The sequence below is a fragment of the Sapajus apella genome, unplaced genomic scaffold (assembly GCF_009761245.1).
Source record: "Sapajus apella isolate SASKATOON/1434 unplaced genomic scaffold, GSC_monkey_1.0 scaffold11, whole genome shotgun sequence".
Classification (NCBI taxonomy): domain Eukaryota; kingdom Metazoa; phylum Chordata; class Mammalia; order Primates; family Cebidae; genus Sapajus; species Sapajus apella.
Window position 1 is genome coordinate 41,128,462 of NW_022436951.1, and position 16,715 is coordinate 41,145,176.

The 16,715-nt window shown below is 58.0% G+C and overlaps 1 protein-coding gene across 1 annotated transcript in view; it reads left to right on the forward strand.

Moving 5' to 3' along the window:
- Positions 1-5,787: 5,787 nt before the first annotated feature.
- Positions 5,788-16,715, forward strand: part of TERT (telomerase reverse transcriptase) — a 34,241-nt gene continuing 23,313 nt past the window's right edge. Inside the window, 4 exon segments of the mRNA XM_032278840.1 lie at positions 5,788-6,091; positions 6,186-7,506; positions 13,693-13,957; positions 15,366-15,552. Of these exon segments, the coding sequence (XP_032134731.1) occupies positions 5,873-6,091; positions 6,186-7,506; positions 13,693-13,957; positions 15,366-15,552 (1,992 nt within the window). The 5' untranslated portion in view covers positions 5,788-5,872.

Here is a 16,715-nt window from a genome sequence, read left to right on the forward strand (position 1 = left end):
GTGCCCTTACTTATGCTCTTCAAGGATTGCTTTGGATCTGCCTGGAAAAGGCGGTCGGCCAGCGGGAAGGGAAGAAGTCAGAAGCTTCCTGCACAAACCCAGGTTGGCTCACCACGGCGCGTACCTGGGGAGAGCCGTCAAGGGCACCGGAAGTGGGGCTTAAATCTTTCTTTCATCTTAAGCAGTGATCAAGGTGTATTCGGAACGAAGCTTGAGTTAGGTGTCCTGTTTAAAACAGAAAGTTACGGAAGCACCCTCAAAACCAGATGCCTGGCTCCGTGGCCGTTTACCTCTTTCCTCTTTCCCTCTCTTGCCCTCGCGGTTTCTGATCAGGACAGAGCGACCCCACAGAGCTTCTCTGAGCCCCTGCTGAGGATCCTCTTGCAAAGGGTTCCACAGATGCCCGCCCAGGGGAGAGGAGTCTGTGCCTGGCTTAATGACAAACCGGGATGTGTCTGGGAGCAGACAGGGCCGGCGGGGTTGAAAGACTTAATTCCATGAGTAAATGCAACCTTTCAGCGTCCGAATGGATAATTTTATCTTACTATTTTCTCAAATTTCATCAAATAGCATTCGGGAGTGCAGAAATCCAAAGGCGTAAAACAGGAACTGAGCTATGTTTGCCAAGGGCCAAGGATTTAATAACCACATTCAGAGGGATTTTTTGCCCTAAGTACTTTTTATTGGTTTTCATAAGGTGGCTTATGGTGCAAGGGAAGGTACACGAGGAGAGGGGCAGGCGGCAGGATCATGAGCGTGGCAGAGCCGCCAGGGAGAGCATCCCCAGGCCTGGGTGGCCGACAGCAGGACCGCTGACCGACCCCCTTGGGGGCTGCCGCATTAGGCAACCCGCCCACACCAGCCCAGGAAGTCACGGAGCCTGGAACCTCTGGGAACGGACATGGCCCTTGCCTGCCCACTCCCCTGGGGCATTGAGGGTAAGGAGGTCGTGTGCATGCAATGGCCGTGTCAATGACACCACTCCACTGATGGGGACCGTCATTCCCATCATGATACGTCTTCACCACTAAGGACTGAACAACGATTCCAGCAACGTCTTCAGGCGGGACAAACCACCGCAAACTCAGTACAAACACCATTCTTTTACTGGACCCAAAGAGCCCTGCCCATATTCCTGATGGACAGAGACAGGGGAGACGAGGCTGCTTTCAGCCAGCAGGTGCGTGACAATGGCATTCTGGGACAGTATGATCCTTTAGACTAGGAGAGCCTGGGGACAGAGGACCCCGAGGCTGTCCCGGCAGGCAGTCCCCCAGGTTCTAGGGACTGGCTGCTGCTTCCCGAGGGAGCCATCTGCCCTGGAGACTCACCCTGGGATGCCACACTGAGGCCAGCTGTGCCCCCACACCCTCTGCCTCCAGGGCTCAGTGTCTCCAGGACTCAGCATCTGCAGCAGCCCCGGGTGGGCCCGTGTCCCAGCACCATCGCCTCCCCCCCACCACCTGCTGTGCCTGTCTCAGCAACGTGGCTCGCACAGTTCCTCCTTACGTTGGGTGTCTGTCTCCTTCCCCAACACTCACATGTGTTGACAGGAGGAGGTTCTGCGCCTCCTAGACCGGCTCCTCTGAGCCTCAACCTGGCTTGTGGCAGGTGCAGTTCCCGGTGTCCGGCTGCGCCCGGGCCTCCCTTTCCAGGCGCTCTGGCTCTCCTGGTGTCTGCCGGGCCGTCAGCATGTTCTTCTGCCACTGTGCTCCCCGCCATGTCCAGCCACTTGTCTCTGCCCACTAGGGTCTCGGGGGTTCTATAGGCACAGGATGGGCGTGCGGTGGCCAAGTGGTCTTGGGAAATGCAACATTTGTTGTGAAGGTGGGAGCGCCTGTCCTCACCTGGGTCTGTGGGCACAGGCCGGGGCTGGAGCCCTCGCCGGGGACCCACCGTTCTCTGCCCAGCACGTCCCTGCCCCCTCCCTCTGGAGCACAGGGTGGCAGTTTCCACAAGAGCTAAGTAAGCATCCTCTTGCCAAGAGACCCAGCGTTGCCACTCCTGGACATTGATCCCGGAGCCCTGGGAATTCACGTGATCCTGCACGTCGCACACAAACTCGCGTCCACAGCCGACCACAGCAGTTTGAAGAGCTACCAAGTGGGGGAAGCGCTGCTAAAACGTCCGTGGACTAAATGGTTAAACAGACTGCCCGTCGGTGCCGCGGACAGCTCCTCGGCAGTGAAGAGAACACGCAGGAAGTTCCTGGTTCTAACGGAGTATTGGCTTAGTTACGGGGGACGTAACCACGGGGTATGGGGATGGGGGAACCTGGAGGCTGTGCCATCTTTGCCACACCCAAGTGTCCTGGGCAGGATAATGCCCCAGAGATGCCGGCGTCCTAATGGACAGAACGCACCCGGCCTGGGACCATCCAGCATCATTCGGGATTATACGAAGGCCAGGAAAGTGATCCAGGGGTTCTGGGAGGAGGCGGGCATCAGGGTCAGAGGTGGGCAGCCGGGATGATGGAGGCAGAGTCAGTCAGAGGCTGAAGAGGGAGGAGAGGCCTCAAGCCCAGGCCTGTGAGCACCTTGGGAAGCTGGAAAAGGCGGGGAAGGGACTCTCCCCGGGCTCTGCAGCAGGAGGGCACATCTCACCTTTAGCCCACCAGGGCCCATCGTGGACCTCTGGCCTCCACACTGTAGGAGGGCACCCTCGATGTAGAAGGGCACCCACTCTGTAGGAGGGCATCCACAGTGCAGGAGGGTACCATCACTGTAGGAGGGCACCCACGATGCAGGAGGGTACCATCGCTGTAGGAGGGCACCCACGATGCAGGAGGGTATCATCGCTGTAGGAGGGCACCCACGATGCAGGAGGGCACCCACGATGCAGGAGGGTACCATCGCTGTAGGAGGGCACCCACGATGCAGGAAGGTACCATCGCTGTAGGAGGGCACCCACAATGCAGGAGGGTATCATCGCTGTAGGAGGGCACCCACAATGCAGGAGGGTACCATCGCTGTAGGAGGGCACCCACGATGCAGGAGGATATCATCACTGCAGGAGGGCACCCACGATGCAGGAGGGTATCATCACTGCAGGAGGGCACCCACGTTGTAGGAGGGCACCTGTGCCATTGAAGAGCGCCCTCACCTTAAGAGGGCACTCACGCCGCGGGAGGGCACCCGCGCCGCCCTTCTAGCACAAAGTGTGGGGATTTGCAGCAGCAACAGAAAACCCAAGCGCTGCGGATCCAGGATTATTTCAAAACAAAAGTTTACAGAAACGTCCAAGGACAGGGCTGAAGCGCCTTTGGGAAAGGAAAGGGCAGGCTTGAGTGATTTATTTAGCCATTTTATTTTATTTATTTACTTAGTTTTTGAGACAGTTTCACTCTTGCTGCCCAGGCTGGAGTGCAATGGCGGGATCTTGGCTCACTGCAGCCTCTGCCTCCCAGGTTCAAGTGATTCTCCTGCCTCAGGCTCCCAAGTAGCTGGTATTGCAGGCATCACCACCATGCTGGCTAATTTTGTAATTTAGTAGAGATGGGGTTTCATCATGTTGGCCATGCTGGTCTTGAACTCCTGACCTCAGGTAATCCACCTGCCTTGGCCTCCCAAAGTGCTGGGATTACAGGCATGAGCCACCTCGCCCAGCCCAGAATCCACTCTGTTTAGAAACATCTGGGTCTGAGAAAGGAAGCTCACCCCACTCAAGTGTTGTGTGGTTTTACGCCAATGATAGAATCTGTTTATCTGTTTTTCTTAGAACATTCTTTTTTTTTTTTTTTTGAGACAGAGTCTTGCGCCATCGCCAGGCACCAGGCTGGAGTGCAGTGGTGCGATCTTGGCTCACTGTAACCTCTGCCTCTTGGGTTCAAGCAATTCTCCTGTCTCAACCTCCCAAGTAGTTGGGACTACAGGTACACACCACCATGTCCAGCTAATTTTTGTATTTTTAGTACAGACAGGGTTTCACCGTGTTGGCCAGTATGGTCTCCATCTCTTGACCTTGTGATCCGCCTACCTTGGCCTCCCAAAGTGCTGGGATTACAGGCGAGAGCCATGGCAATCGGTCTCTTAGAACATTCTTCATGTTTTACATTGTGATGACTAAGACATCATCAGCTTTTCAAAGATAGACTAACTGCACCCATAATACTGGGGCATCTTCGATTTTCATTGAAAGCTGGGAGACGTTTCCTCCCCATGGACATGGTGTTAATTACTCCAGTGTAATCTTCTGCCTGAGTTTCTTCTATTCCCTCTTTTAAAATTAGGTTTTCTGTGTTGGTTTCTCTGGGGGGACCAGAGTAAGCTACAAATTACCTTTTGTTGGAACAAACTTTCCACATCAGCCCCTTTGCCCGAGTGGCAGAGACAATTCACAAACACAGCCCTTTAAAAAGGCTTCGGGTTCATTAAGGGGATTTCTGGAAGAGCGACCTGTAATCCTAAGTATTTACAAGGTGAGGCGAAGCCCTAGCCAGTGTGACGGCTCAGGGAGTGCGCGAGGCCTGTTCAAATGCTAGGTCCATAAATAAAGCAATTTCCGCCGACACTTTCGGAAAGCAGGAAAGGTTACATTGAAGGTTGCATCTGTTAGCATTTCAGTGTTTGCCGACCTCAGCTACACCCTTCCCGCAAAGCCTCCGGAGACCCAGAAGTTTCTTGCCTCTTCGATCCAAACTTGAGCAGCTGGAGTTGGGGTTCGGGGAAGTCCTCGGCTGTGCCCGGGCCCTAGGTCTGCAGGGGCCCAGCGGCTGCGTAGCTTCCACAGCTGGGCTGGGGGTCGGGCCTCCTGGCTCACTGGTCCGAGGCTGTAGCAGGTGCCCGGACCCCCGAGGCTGCCCTCCTCCCTCTGCAGGCGGGAGTGACCTGAGTTTGGCCTCAGCTGGGAGACACCGCGCCGGGGCCCAGGGTCAAGGCAGCTACGGCAGGTGTGAGGCACCCAGTGCGGGGCCAGAGGAGCACCTGACTCCATGTCCCACCCTTCCTCGACGGGACCGCCCCGGTGGGTGATGAACAGATCTGGGGTGGTTTGCTCGTGGTGGGGACCCCTCGCGGCCTGAGAACCTGCAAAGAGAAAAGGAGACCAAGTCGTGGGGAAGTATTGCCCGCGGGTAGGGAGGCGCCCCGGGAGCCCCGCGTGCCTGTCCCGGGAGCGCTGCGCCCTGGGGGTCGTCCCCAGCCGCGTCTATGCGCTTCGGCCCTCCCCTGGCGCCCTGCGTCCGGTGCCCGGAGCCCGCCGCCTGCTCCTTCCCGACGCCCCCAGTCCGGAGCGGGGGCAGCCCTGGCTCTCGGGGTCAGGCCCATCTGCGAAAGCGATGAGGGGAGCGCCGCATGCACCTGTGCCAGGGCCACCGCCCCTCCCCCGGGTTACCCCGCGCCTGGGCCGACACCACCCCTCTCTGCGGGGCCCTCGCTGGGGTCCCTGCACCCTGCGAACGGGGGCGGCGCGCGGGCGGGAAGCGCGGCCCAGACCCCCGGGTCCGCACGGAGCAGCTGCGCGGTCGAGGCCAGGCCGGCCTCCCGGTGGATTCGCGGGCGCAGACGCCCGGGACCGCGCTGCCCGCGTGGCGGAGGGAGAGGGACCCAGGCTCCCCAAACCCGGCCCACCCCCGCCCTCACCTCCCAGCTCCGCCGACTCCGCGCGGACCCCGCCCCCTCCCGCCCCCCTCCCGGTCCCCGGCCCCGCCCCTCCGGCCCTCACCGCCCCGCCCCTCCCCTTCAGCCCCGCCCCTCACCCTCCAGCCCCGCCCCCCCAGCACCTTCCCTCCCCTGCAGCCCCGCCCCTCACTCTCCGGCCCCGCCCCTTCCTCTCCGCGGCCCCGCCTTCTCTCGGGGCGCAGGTTGGAGGCTGCCCGCGCCGCGTCCTGCTGCGCACGTGGGAGGCCGCGCTCCGGCCCCTGCAGTCCACCGCGATGCCGCGCGCGCCGCGCTGCCGAGCCGTGCGCTCCCTGCTGCGCAGCCGCTACCGCCAGGTGCTGCCGCTGGCCACGTTTGTGCGGCGCCTGGGGCCCGAGGGCCGGCGGCTCGTGCAGCGCGGGGACCCGGCGGCTTTTCGCGCGCTGGTGGCGCAGTGCCTGGTGTGCGTGCCCTGGGACGCACGGCCGCCCCCCGCCGCCCCCTCCTTCCACCAGGTGCGCCGCCCGGGGTCCGCGTCTGGCGGGGGGTGGGAGCGGAGCGGCGCGCGCACCCCCGGCGGGCGACTCAGGGCGCTTCCCCCGCCCGCAGGTGTCCCCCCTGAAGGAGCTGGTGGCCCGGGTGCTGCAGAGGCTGTGCGAGCGCGGCGCGAGGAACGTGCTGGCCTTCGGCTTCGCGCTGCTGGATGGCGCCGGCGGCGGCCCCCCCGAGGCCTTCACCACCAGCGTGCGCAGCTACCGGCCCAACACGGTGACGGAGACGCTGCGCGGCAGCGGGGCGTGGGCGCTGCTGCTGCGCCGCCTGGGCGACGACGTGCTGGTTTACCTGCTGGCGCACTGCGCGCTCTACGTGCTGGTGGCTCCCAGCTGCGCCTACCAGGTGTGCGGGCCGCCCCTGTACGAGCTCCGTGCTGACCCCGAGCCCCGGCCCGCGCCACACGCGGCTGGGACGCGAAGGGGTCTGGGACGCGAACGGACCTGGAGCAGCAGCGTCACGGAGCCCGGGGTCCGCCTGGGCCTGCCAGCCCCGGGTGCGAGAAGGCGCCGGGGCAGCGCCAGTGTAAGTCCACCATGGCCCAAGAGGCCCAGGTGTGGGCCTGCTCCGGAGCCGGAGCGGACGCCTGTGGAGCAGGGATCCCGGGCGCACCCGGGCAGGACGCGTGGACCGAGCGGCCGTGGTTTCTGTGTGGTGTCACCTGCCGCAGCCGCCGAGGAAGCCCCTGGCGCATGCCACTCGTACCCATCAGTGGGCCGCCAGCCCGGCTTGGGGCCCCCATCCACATCGCGGTCACCGCAGCCCCGGGACACGCCTTGTCCCCTGGTGTATGCCGAGACCAAGCACTTCCTCTACTCTTCGGGTGCCCAGGAGCGGCTTCGGCCCTCCTTCCTACTCAGCGCCCTGCGCCCCAGCCTGACCGGCGCCCGCAGGCTCCTGGACACCATCTTTCTGGGTTCGAGGCCAGGGACGCCCCGCAGGCTGCCCCGCCTGCCCCAGCGTTACTGGCAGATGCGGCCCTTGTTTCTGGAGCTGCTTGGGAACCACGCGCGGTGCCCCTACAGGGCGCTCCTCAAGACGCACTGCCCGCTGCGGACTGCGATCACCCCGGCGGCCCGTGTCTGTGCCCAGAAGCCCCTGGGCTCTGTGGCAGCCCCCGAGGAGGAGGACACAGACCCCCGTCGCCTGGTGCAGCTGCTCCGCCAGCACAGCAGCCCCTGGCAGGTGTACGGCTTCCTGCGGGCCTGCCTGCGCCGGCTGGTGCCCCCCGGCCTCTGGGGCTCCAGGCACAACGAGCGTCGCTTCCTCAGGAACACCAAGAAGTTCATCTCTCTGGGGAAGCATGCCAAGATCTCGCTGCAGGAGCTGACCTGGAAGATGAGCGTGCGTGACTGCGCTTGGCTGCGCAGGAGCCCAGGTGAGGAGGGGGTGGCCGTCGAGGTCCCAGGCCCCAGGGCTCAATGCAGTAGGGGCTCAGAAAAGGGGGCAGGCAGAGCCCTGGTCCTCTTGTCTCCATCATCACGTGGGCACACGTGGCTTCTTGCTCAGGACGTCGAGTGGACGTGGTGATTTCTGCCTCTGCTCTCTCTCCTGTCCAGTTTGCATAAACCTATGAGGTTCACCTTCAGGTTTTTTATCGACATGCAGTTTCCAGGCGCTGAGGCCGGAGCAGTGAACAGATGGGGCGGGGCGTGCTGTGGAGCTGGGGTGTTGGCAATGGGGGGAAGCCGGTGGAAGCACAGACACTCTTGGCAGGGTGCCTGCAGGTTACCTATAATCCCCTTCGTGATTTCAAGGCTAGGAAAGGGAGCTGAGGACAAAAACTCCCTCTTCCTGAGGGTGGGAGGAAAGGGTTTTGCAGGTGCACATGGTCAGCCAATACGCAGGTTTGTATTTAAGATTTAACTGTGTTGATGGCCAGGTGCGGTGGCTCACGCCTGTTAATCCCAGTACTTTTGGAGGCGGAGGCAGGTGGATCACCTGAGGTCAGGAGTTCGAGACCAGCCTGGCCAACACGGCCACCTCCATCTCTACTAAAAATAACAAAAAGCAGCTGGGCATGGTGGCATGTGCCTGTAATCCCAGCTACTCAGGAGGCTGAGGCAGAAGAATCGCTTTAACCCGGGAGGCTGCAGTGAGCTGAGATGGTGCCATTGCATTCCAGCCTGGGTGACTTAAAAACTTGAAACTTGACTTGAAACTCTGTCTCAAAAATAAAACAAAAAAATGGTGCGTTGATTCTGCCAGGGCAGGGTAGAGGGAGGGGATAAAGAAGGCTGTCCTCCAGCACAGGTCCCGGTCCTGTCCGCAGGAATGAAGAGGGCCACGTGGGAGCAGAGGACCGCAGATGGCTGCACCTGCTCAGGGGAGGGATAGTGCTGTGGGTGTTCAGGGGACAGTGCTGCTGGGCCCTGCCATGTCCCCGCTCTGTTTTTCTGGATTTGATGTGGAGGCACCTCTGCTCCACCCCCCTGTTGGCTCCCAGCACTCCCAGGCCCTGCAGTGGCAGTCAGAACAGGTCCCGATACCCACCTCCCCACAAACTCCCAAGACATTGAAGACTTCCGGAAGTAGGGCCGTGGCAGAGACCACGTCTGCAGAGCTGTCCGCCCACCCTGCCTGCTCATTAGAGTTGCCTGTGGTGAGGGCTTTCATTCCTGGTCCCGCTCCAAAAGACCCTCGTGGCAGCGGCCTGTGCGGCTGTTCTGCCAGCACCGTGGCACGGTGGCTGCGTAGCTTCCTGCGGCCGAGCTGCTGTTCAGGTTCCCTCAGGGTCCCGGGGCCAGCCGTGCAGATGAGGAGGGTGACCACCTTCCTGGGGCTCTTTTTTATGATGACAAAAGTCATACAACATGAGATTGGCCCTCCTAACACGATCTTCTGTGTACAGTGCAGAATTGCTAACTTGGCCTGGTGTCTACAACAGGTCACTCAGACTGCTACGTCTTGCATGACTGAAAGTCCCAAACCTGTTGAACAGCAGTTCCCTGCCACCTGCTGTGGCTCAGGTGGCCACACAGAGTCGGATAAGCAGTCATGCTACCTGTTCTTGCTTTTCGAGTTCTAGCTTCCTTCAGGGAGGAGAGGTTGAGTGCTCTGGTCAGGAATCTGCTGCCATCATTGCTGTTCTCTGATTTTAGATGAGGTCACAATCTGCCCCTGGCTTGTGCAGGGAGTGAGGCTCCGTCCCGGGTGTCCCTGTTGTGTGTGGGGTGAGTGAGGCCCGGGTGTCCCTGTCCTGTGTGGGGTGAGTGAGGTTCGGTCCCGGATGTCGCTTTTGCTCTCTTGTGCTGTGCCTCTGTACATCTGCTGTTTCTGTGGCCGCAGCCACACCAGTTGCCTGTCGCCTGGATAAATGGTGCAGGCACCGTGCTGGTCCCCAAGCCTATCTTTCCTCATCCTGGGCTCTTCTTGGTCCCTTTGTCCTTCCACGTTGCTGCCGGGACACAGGACTCTGCAGGCTCTCACTTCCCCCCTGCCTGGCGCTGCAGCCACAGCTTCAGGTCCGGCTTGCCTCTGTCTGGCCTGGCTTGCCCACCCCCGTGGCCACCCCCATTCCCACCACACACTTGCTGCCAGTATTCCTCTCCCAGCTCACCCCATGCCGAGGCTAGACTGCCAGGCTGCCTGTGTCTGCTGCCAAGTGTTGCTGGAGACATCCCAGAAGGGTTCTCTGCGGCCAGAAGGAAAGCAGGCGCCTCAGACCCTCACTTGTCCTGTTTTCTCCCAAGCTCCCCCTCCGCCCAGCCCCCCTTGGGTGGGCGGCAACCCTTGTTACCTTATTCTGGGCACCTTTGGCGTGTTGCTGAGGCTGGGATCTGCCTCCAGTCACCCCTCACGTGGACTGACATCCAGCCACAGGTTGCAGTGTCTCCATCCGCCTCCTGCTCTGAGACCCACATCGAGGGCCAGTGTCTCAGCCCGGCTTCGTCAGACTTAACTCTGGGTCTTTGTTTTGAATTTCACTAATTTACCTCTGATGTTTCTGTCTTTGCAATAGATGCTTTCTTTTGGTTTATTCTTTCATTCCCTTTCTAACTTCTTAGTTTAGCTATGCATTTTCCTCTAAGCGCTGCCTTAGCTGCAGCCTGCACTTTGATGTGAAATAATGTTGACTTCAGTCACTTTTAGGAGTTCTTAAAATACCTAATAGTGTTAATACTTCTAAGTGTTCTTATTCTTTGATTTTCTGTTTGTGCACCCTGTATTTTGATGTGAAGTAATTTTGATATCAGACCCTTTTAAGTATTATTTAGCTTATTCTGTTATTTCTTTGATCAGTGAGTTTTAAGATTATTGTCCAAATACATAGAGTATTTTAAGTTATGTTGTTATTGACGTCTAACTCAGTTGTCTAGTGGTCTGTGTAATACCAATTAACTTGAAGTTTGTGGAGACTTGCTTTGTGATCTAGTGTGTGGGTGGCTTCCAGAAATGTCCGTTGTGTACTTGACATCCTGTAGATAGCGGCCATGTTCACTATATCCAGCTTATTAAGGCCCTGCACAAAGCTTCTTTCTCCTTCTAGATGCATGAAATTGCAGGAGGGAGGCCAAGTCCCTCACCTGGGGGATGGGTCTGTTCATTTCTTCTCGTTTGGTGGCATTTGTGTGGGGCATTATTAGGTGCATGCCTGTGGTAGAATTTTTACCTTCCTGATGAGTGAATCTTTTGTAGACTTCTCTGTCTCTAGTAATCTAGTAACTCTTTTTGTGAATTGCTCTTACTGCTGCCACCCTGGGCTTCTTTTGATTAGTATTTTCCTGCTGTGTTGGTTTTCTGTCTTTAATTTATATTTTCCTTTTCTTTCTTTCTTTTTTTTTTTTTTTGAGACAGAATCTTGCTCTGCTGCCCAGGGTGAGTGCAGGAACGCAGTCAAGACTCACTGTAACCTTTACCTCCTGGCCTGAGTGATCCTCTCACCTCAACCTCCTGAGTAGCTGGAAGTACAGACATGCGCCACTGCACCTAGCTAATTTTTAAATTTAAATTTTTTCTGGAGACAGGGTCTTGCTGTGTTGCCCAGGCTGGTCTCAAAGTTTTGAACTCAAGGGATCCACCTACCTTGGCTTCACAAAGTGCTGAGTTACAGGCGTGAGCCACTGTGCCTGGCCTAATTTTCAACACTTTTATGTTTTTATACTGTAGGTGTGTCTTATTAATAGCACGCAGGTGAATTTCCAGTCCAGTCTGACAGTGTGTGTTTAGCTGGATAACTTGATTTGTTTTCATTGTTCGTCACTAGAGACCTGTCCATGCACTTTGATTTTCCATTTGCCTTTCCGTGTTCTCATTCCCTGTTTCTCGGCTTCCTGCTGAGTTTGCACTTCCTGCGCTTCCGAAGGTGCGCTTCCTGCCAAGTTTGCGCTTCCGAGGGTGCCCTTCCTGCCGAGTCTGCACTTCCTGCGCTTCCAAGGGCGCATTTCCTGCGGAGTTTGCATTTCCGGTGCTTCCGAGGGCACTCTTCCTGACCAGTTTGTTCTTCCTGCGCTTCCGAGGGCGCTCTTCCTGCCGGGTTTGCGCTTCCTGCGCTTCTGAGGGCACATTTCCTGCTGAGTCTGCACTCCCTGGGCTTCCTGGGATGCTCTTCCTGCCGAGTTTGCACTTCCTGCACTTCTGAGGGCGCTCTTCCTGCCGAGTCTGCACTTCTTGGGCTTCCGAGGGCGCATTTCCTGCCGAGTTTGCACTTCCTGAGCCTCCGAGGGCGCTCTTCCTGCCGAGTGCACGTTGATCCCGTCGTTGCCTCCCAGTCAGGAGGGATTTACTTCATTTCTCTGCTCAGTGTTACCGGGATTTACTTCGTTCCTCTGCTCAGTGTTACCCCCTGAGCTTTTTGTTGTTTGTTTTTTCGAGATGGAGCCTCGCTCTGTCGCCCAGGCTGCAGTGCAGTGGCGCGATCTCCGCTGTCACCTCTGCTTCCTGGGTTCAAGCAATTCTCATTCCTCAGCCTCCCGAGTAGCTGGGACTGCAGGTGCGTGTCACCGTGCCTGGCTAATTTCCGTATTTTTAGTAGAGATGGGTTTCACTGTGTTGGCCAGGATGGTCTCAATCTCCTGGCCTCATGATCCACCTGCCTTGACCTCCCAAAGTGCTGGGATTACAGGTGCAAGCCACCGCTCCTGGCCTACCCTGATCTTTTAAATGAAGTCTGACACGTTGCTCCCCTTGTCCTGAGCAGTAAGAGCCTTAGTGTGTTTTATCGCTGGTCGTCACCCCCAACCTTTGTGCTGTTTCCCTTAGTTGTGTCTTGGGCTTCTTGACGCCCCACAAACTAAACATTATTAGCGTTGTTTCTGAGCTCAGTGTTTCTTTAGCTTTGACCCCGTCCCTTTCTTTCCCCTCTGTTCCCTGTCTTAAGTCTCAGACCCGCCTGCTGGGGTCCCCTCCCTTGTCTTTGTGTGGTTCTTCTATCTTGTTACTGCTGGCAAACCCCAGCTTCACCCGTGCCATGGCCCCGTGGCATCCAGACGTCCGGGACTTCTGCTTTTGATGCACAGATGAAGGTGTGGAGACGCTCGAGGAGGGTGGTCGTCTCAGCCTGTGAGTGTCCAGAGTACCATGTGGCCGCGCTCCTCAGCCAGGGAGTGACAGCACCATCCGATCAGCCTGGCTCAGCCTGGCAAACTCCAGGCGTTCCTCAGCCAGCAAGTGACAGCAGTGTCCACTCGGCCTGGCAAACTCCGGGCATTCCTCAACCAGCAAGTGACAGCAGTGTCCACTCGGCCTGGAAAACCCTGGGTGTTCCTCAGCCAGCAAGTGACAGCAGCGTTCCCTCGGCCTGGCTTAGCCTGGAAAACCTAGTGTGTCGGGATCTGGTGGCTCTGGGGTGGCAAGTTTGAAAATGCGCAAACCCACGGTGTGGCGCCAGCGCTGTGGCGGTGCGTGTGGAGGAGTGTCTGCTTCCTCCCTTCTGCGAGGGAACCAAGAGGACCGAGGGTGAGGCTTCGAGCCGCTGTCTCTTAACAGGAGCATGACGTGAGCCATGTGGATAATCTTAAAATTTCTAGGGCCAGGTGCGGTGGCTCACGCCTGTAATCCCAGCACTTTGGGAGGCTGAGGCAGGTGGATCATGAGGCCAGGGGATTGAGATGATCCTGGTCAACAGGCATGGTAACACCCTGTCTGTACTGAAAATACAAAAATTTTAGGCAGGTGTGGCACGTGCCTGTCATCCCAGCTACTCAGGAGGCCGAGGCAGGAGCATCGCTTGGACCAGGGAGTTGGAGGTTGCAGTGAGCGGAGATTGCCCCGCTGCATTCCAGCCTGGGCGCAGAGCGAGGCTCCATCTAAAAAAAAAAAAAAAAAAAAAAAAAAAAACTTTCAGTAGCCATGTTAAAAAAGGAAAGGAAAGGTGAAATTAGTGTGATGAGATATCACCAAAGCACCGCGTGTCCCATACCACGTCATTGTAGGGCGTCATTGGTGGGAGCATCACCGACAGGACACTTGACGTTTCCTTTGCGTTATCTTCCGGGTCCCGTGTACGGCCATCTCGGCCCGGACCTACCGGGCTTCCCTGGCTGTCATACCGGAGGGTGCCGGTGTGGGCTGGGGTCGCCAGGCCCTGCGGTGAGCTGGATATGCCACGTCCTTCTCATTTCAGGGCTTGGCAGTGTTCCGGCTGCAGAGCACCGTCTGCGGGAGGAGATCCTGGCCAAGTTTCTGCACTGGCTGCTGGGTGTGTACGTGGTGGAGCTGCTGAGATCTTTTTTTTATGTCACGGAGACCACGTTTCAGAAGAACAGGCTCTTTTTCTACCGGAAGAGTGTCTGGAGCAAGTTGCAAAGCATCGGAATCAGGTAATGTATTCCAACACACGTCCTCTGCTTCTTGAGGTTCTGGAGATGGAAGCACCGGCCCCGGCCCCGGTGTGTGCCAGTCCACACTTGCCTGGCCCCGGCATGTGCCAGTCCACGCTCGCCCGTGCTTCCTGGGCTGGCTTGCAGCTCTAGTCTGGGAGCTGCAGGCCTGGCCCAAGTGGGTTCTGTGCTAGGCTCTGACTGCCTGGAGCCCACGTTCTCTTATCTATAAAATCAGGAGATTATGTCATGTGGCCTCTAGGGCCTCTAAAGCAGAAGGGATTTATATCGGATGGAGACACTACCACCAGCATCCTTTCCTCCCCTCGGGATAGATGTGGGTCCGATTCTCTCTCTCGCTTTTTTTTTTTTGAGTCTCCCTCTGTCACCCTGGAGGTGCACCCTGGGTGCACCCTGGAGACTGGAGTGCAGTAGCGTAATCTCAGCTCACTGAAACCTCCGTCTTCCAGGTTCAAGTGATTCTTCTGCCTCAGCCTCCTGAGTAGCTGGAATTACAGGTGCCCGCCACCATGCCTGGCTAACTTTGGTATTTTTAGTAGAGATGGGGTTTCACCATGTTGGCCAGGCTGGTCTCGAACTCCTGACCTCAGGTGATCTGCCCACCTCAGCCTCCCAAAGTGCTGGGATTACAGGTGTGAGCCACCACCCCCGGGCCCCTGATTCTTTTTTAGTTCATGCTGTTCTGTATGAATATTTAATCTGTTGGATTTAGGTCATGAGAGGATAAAATCCCACCCACCCGATGCCTCTCTGCAGGGCCTGTGGGGATGGGAGTGTTCCCCTGTGGATTAACCTCCGGGTGATTGCATGTGAATGGCTGTGAGGTTTTGTCTGCAATGTTCAGCTGATGTCGAGTGTCTGAGTGTGGAGGATGATGGCAGATTCAGGCTGGATCTGCATGAGTGAGGGCGGGAGTGCTGGGCTGGGAGACGCCCGCCTGGCTGAGCCCAGGCCCTGACACGAGCTTCTCCATGTCCCACCCAGGCAGGCTCTGTAGGGCTCGGGAGGACCCTCCAGTCACAAGGGCAGGGCTTCCACAGCCCCTCTGCACACGTGAGTCCCTGGGGGGCCTTGTCACCCCATGCCCCCCATCAGGATATCTGCAGAGGGAACTGGTGGCAGCCCTCGTCACAGGTCACTGGACCTTTGGGTTGGGGACCCTGACATGGTGCTGGGGCCATTTCCTTCTACATCTTAGGGATGCTCAGGGCTTTCCCTGCGGGAACACGTTAATACACAATGCATCGCACTGTGACACGTGTAAAGTTACATCACCATGACATTACACATATGTCACAGTGTACGACCCAACATGGCTATTTGACCAGTATTTGGGAAAGAATTTAATTCGGTGATAGGAAGGAGCAGTCGTGGTGGTCCCCAAGATGCTACTTGTCATGACTGGGAAACTGCTGTTCTGTCCCGGGGGCCTAGGAGGCCCCTCCTCCCTGGACAGGGTGCTGGGCCTCTCCTGCGCGGGCCGGGGTCAGGGCATCAGCCCCGGAGCACCCTCGGCCTCAGCGGCCATGGAGCGCCAGGCCGCAGGCACAGATGCCCAAATCCAGTGCAGCCGCGCCAGCCCCCCGTGTCCCTATGGGTGGTTTCGGGGGAAAAGGCTGAAGGGCAGCGGCGTCAGGGAGCTGGTGGGCTCTCGAGAGCTGATATTGCTTCTCAGCCAAGTTGCCCTGAGCAGCCTCCCCGACCCTCTCCATTGGAAGGGATGCGGCTCTTTCTGCCTGGGTGTCCTGCCTGGGCCCAGCCCTGGGCTACCCCGGTGGCTGTAGCAGAGGGACAGGCGTCCCATGTGGAGGGGACATGGGTTCACGTGGCCCCAGATGGCAGCCTTGCAGCCTATCCTGGCTGGTGGCCACCGGACAGTCACCCTGGGGACTGACCACAGGACTGGGTGTTCCCAGGGTTGACTGTAGGGCCAGGTGTCCAGGTACCCTGCAAGTTGAGGTGCTTTCTGAGGCATCTGGCCGGTGTGGGCGGACATGGCCCAGGCATGGCCTGCAGTGTGTTCTGTTGTGGGTGCCCTGAGCCCTCCACTGAGTGGATGGGGGCTGGTGTCCCGTGGGCTTCCCCATGTCTGTCGCACAGCCAAGCGTGTCCTGTGTGGGTAACCCCCCTTCTGGGCATCAAGGAAGGAGAGCTAAGCAGAACCCCAGCACAATTAGTGCCTGAAGAATATCTTACAGTGTTACTGCTCAGTTATTTTCTTTATATAATCTTATATATATAATCATATATTGGTGTACAGTGGGAGCAGTTAGTGCTTGAAGAATATCTTACTACTCAGATATTTCCTTTTATGTATATAATTATACCTTATAGTCGGAGGAATGTCTAGAGCAGTCGGTGCAGAGCATGAATTCAGGGAAAAACAGTTACACCAGGGCAGTCTTTGGCCCAGGCGGTAGTGCCCCTGCCTGAAAGGGCATGCCTACATGGCAGGCCGGCCCAGGCGGCAGCGTTCGGTATCGTAGAGATGCCCGCTATGGCAGGCTTGGAGCAAGGGTCACTCCTCCTGCGAGGGACCTGCAGGACCTTGCGTCCAGTTCTTGTGGAAAGCTGGCCTCTGGCCGGTGATCCCGTGAGCGTCCGAGAGCTTAAAACCCCTCGGTGTCATCGCGCCTCGGTGGCTGTGTGACCTGTCGGCTGGCCGGCTGCTGTGCTGACTCAGCATCCCCCTGTGGAAATCCCAGGGAGCTGCCAGCAGGTGGCGACACACCCCGTCAGCTCTGTCGCCGCTGTGCTGACTCAGCATCCTCCTGTGGAAATCCCAGGGAGCTGCCAGCAGGTGGCG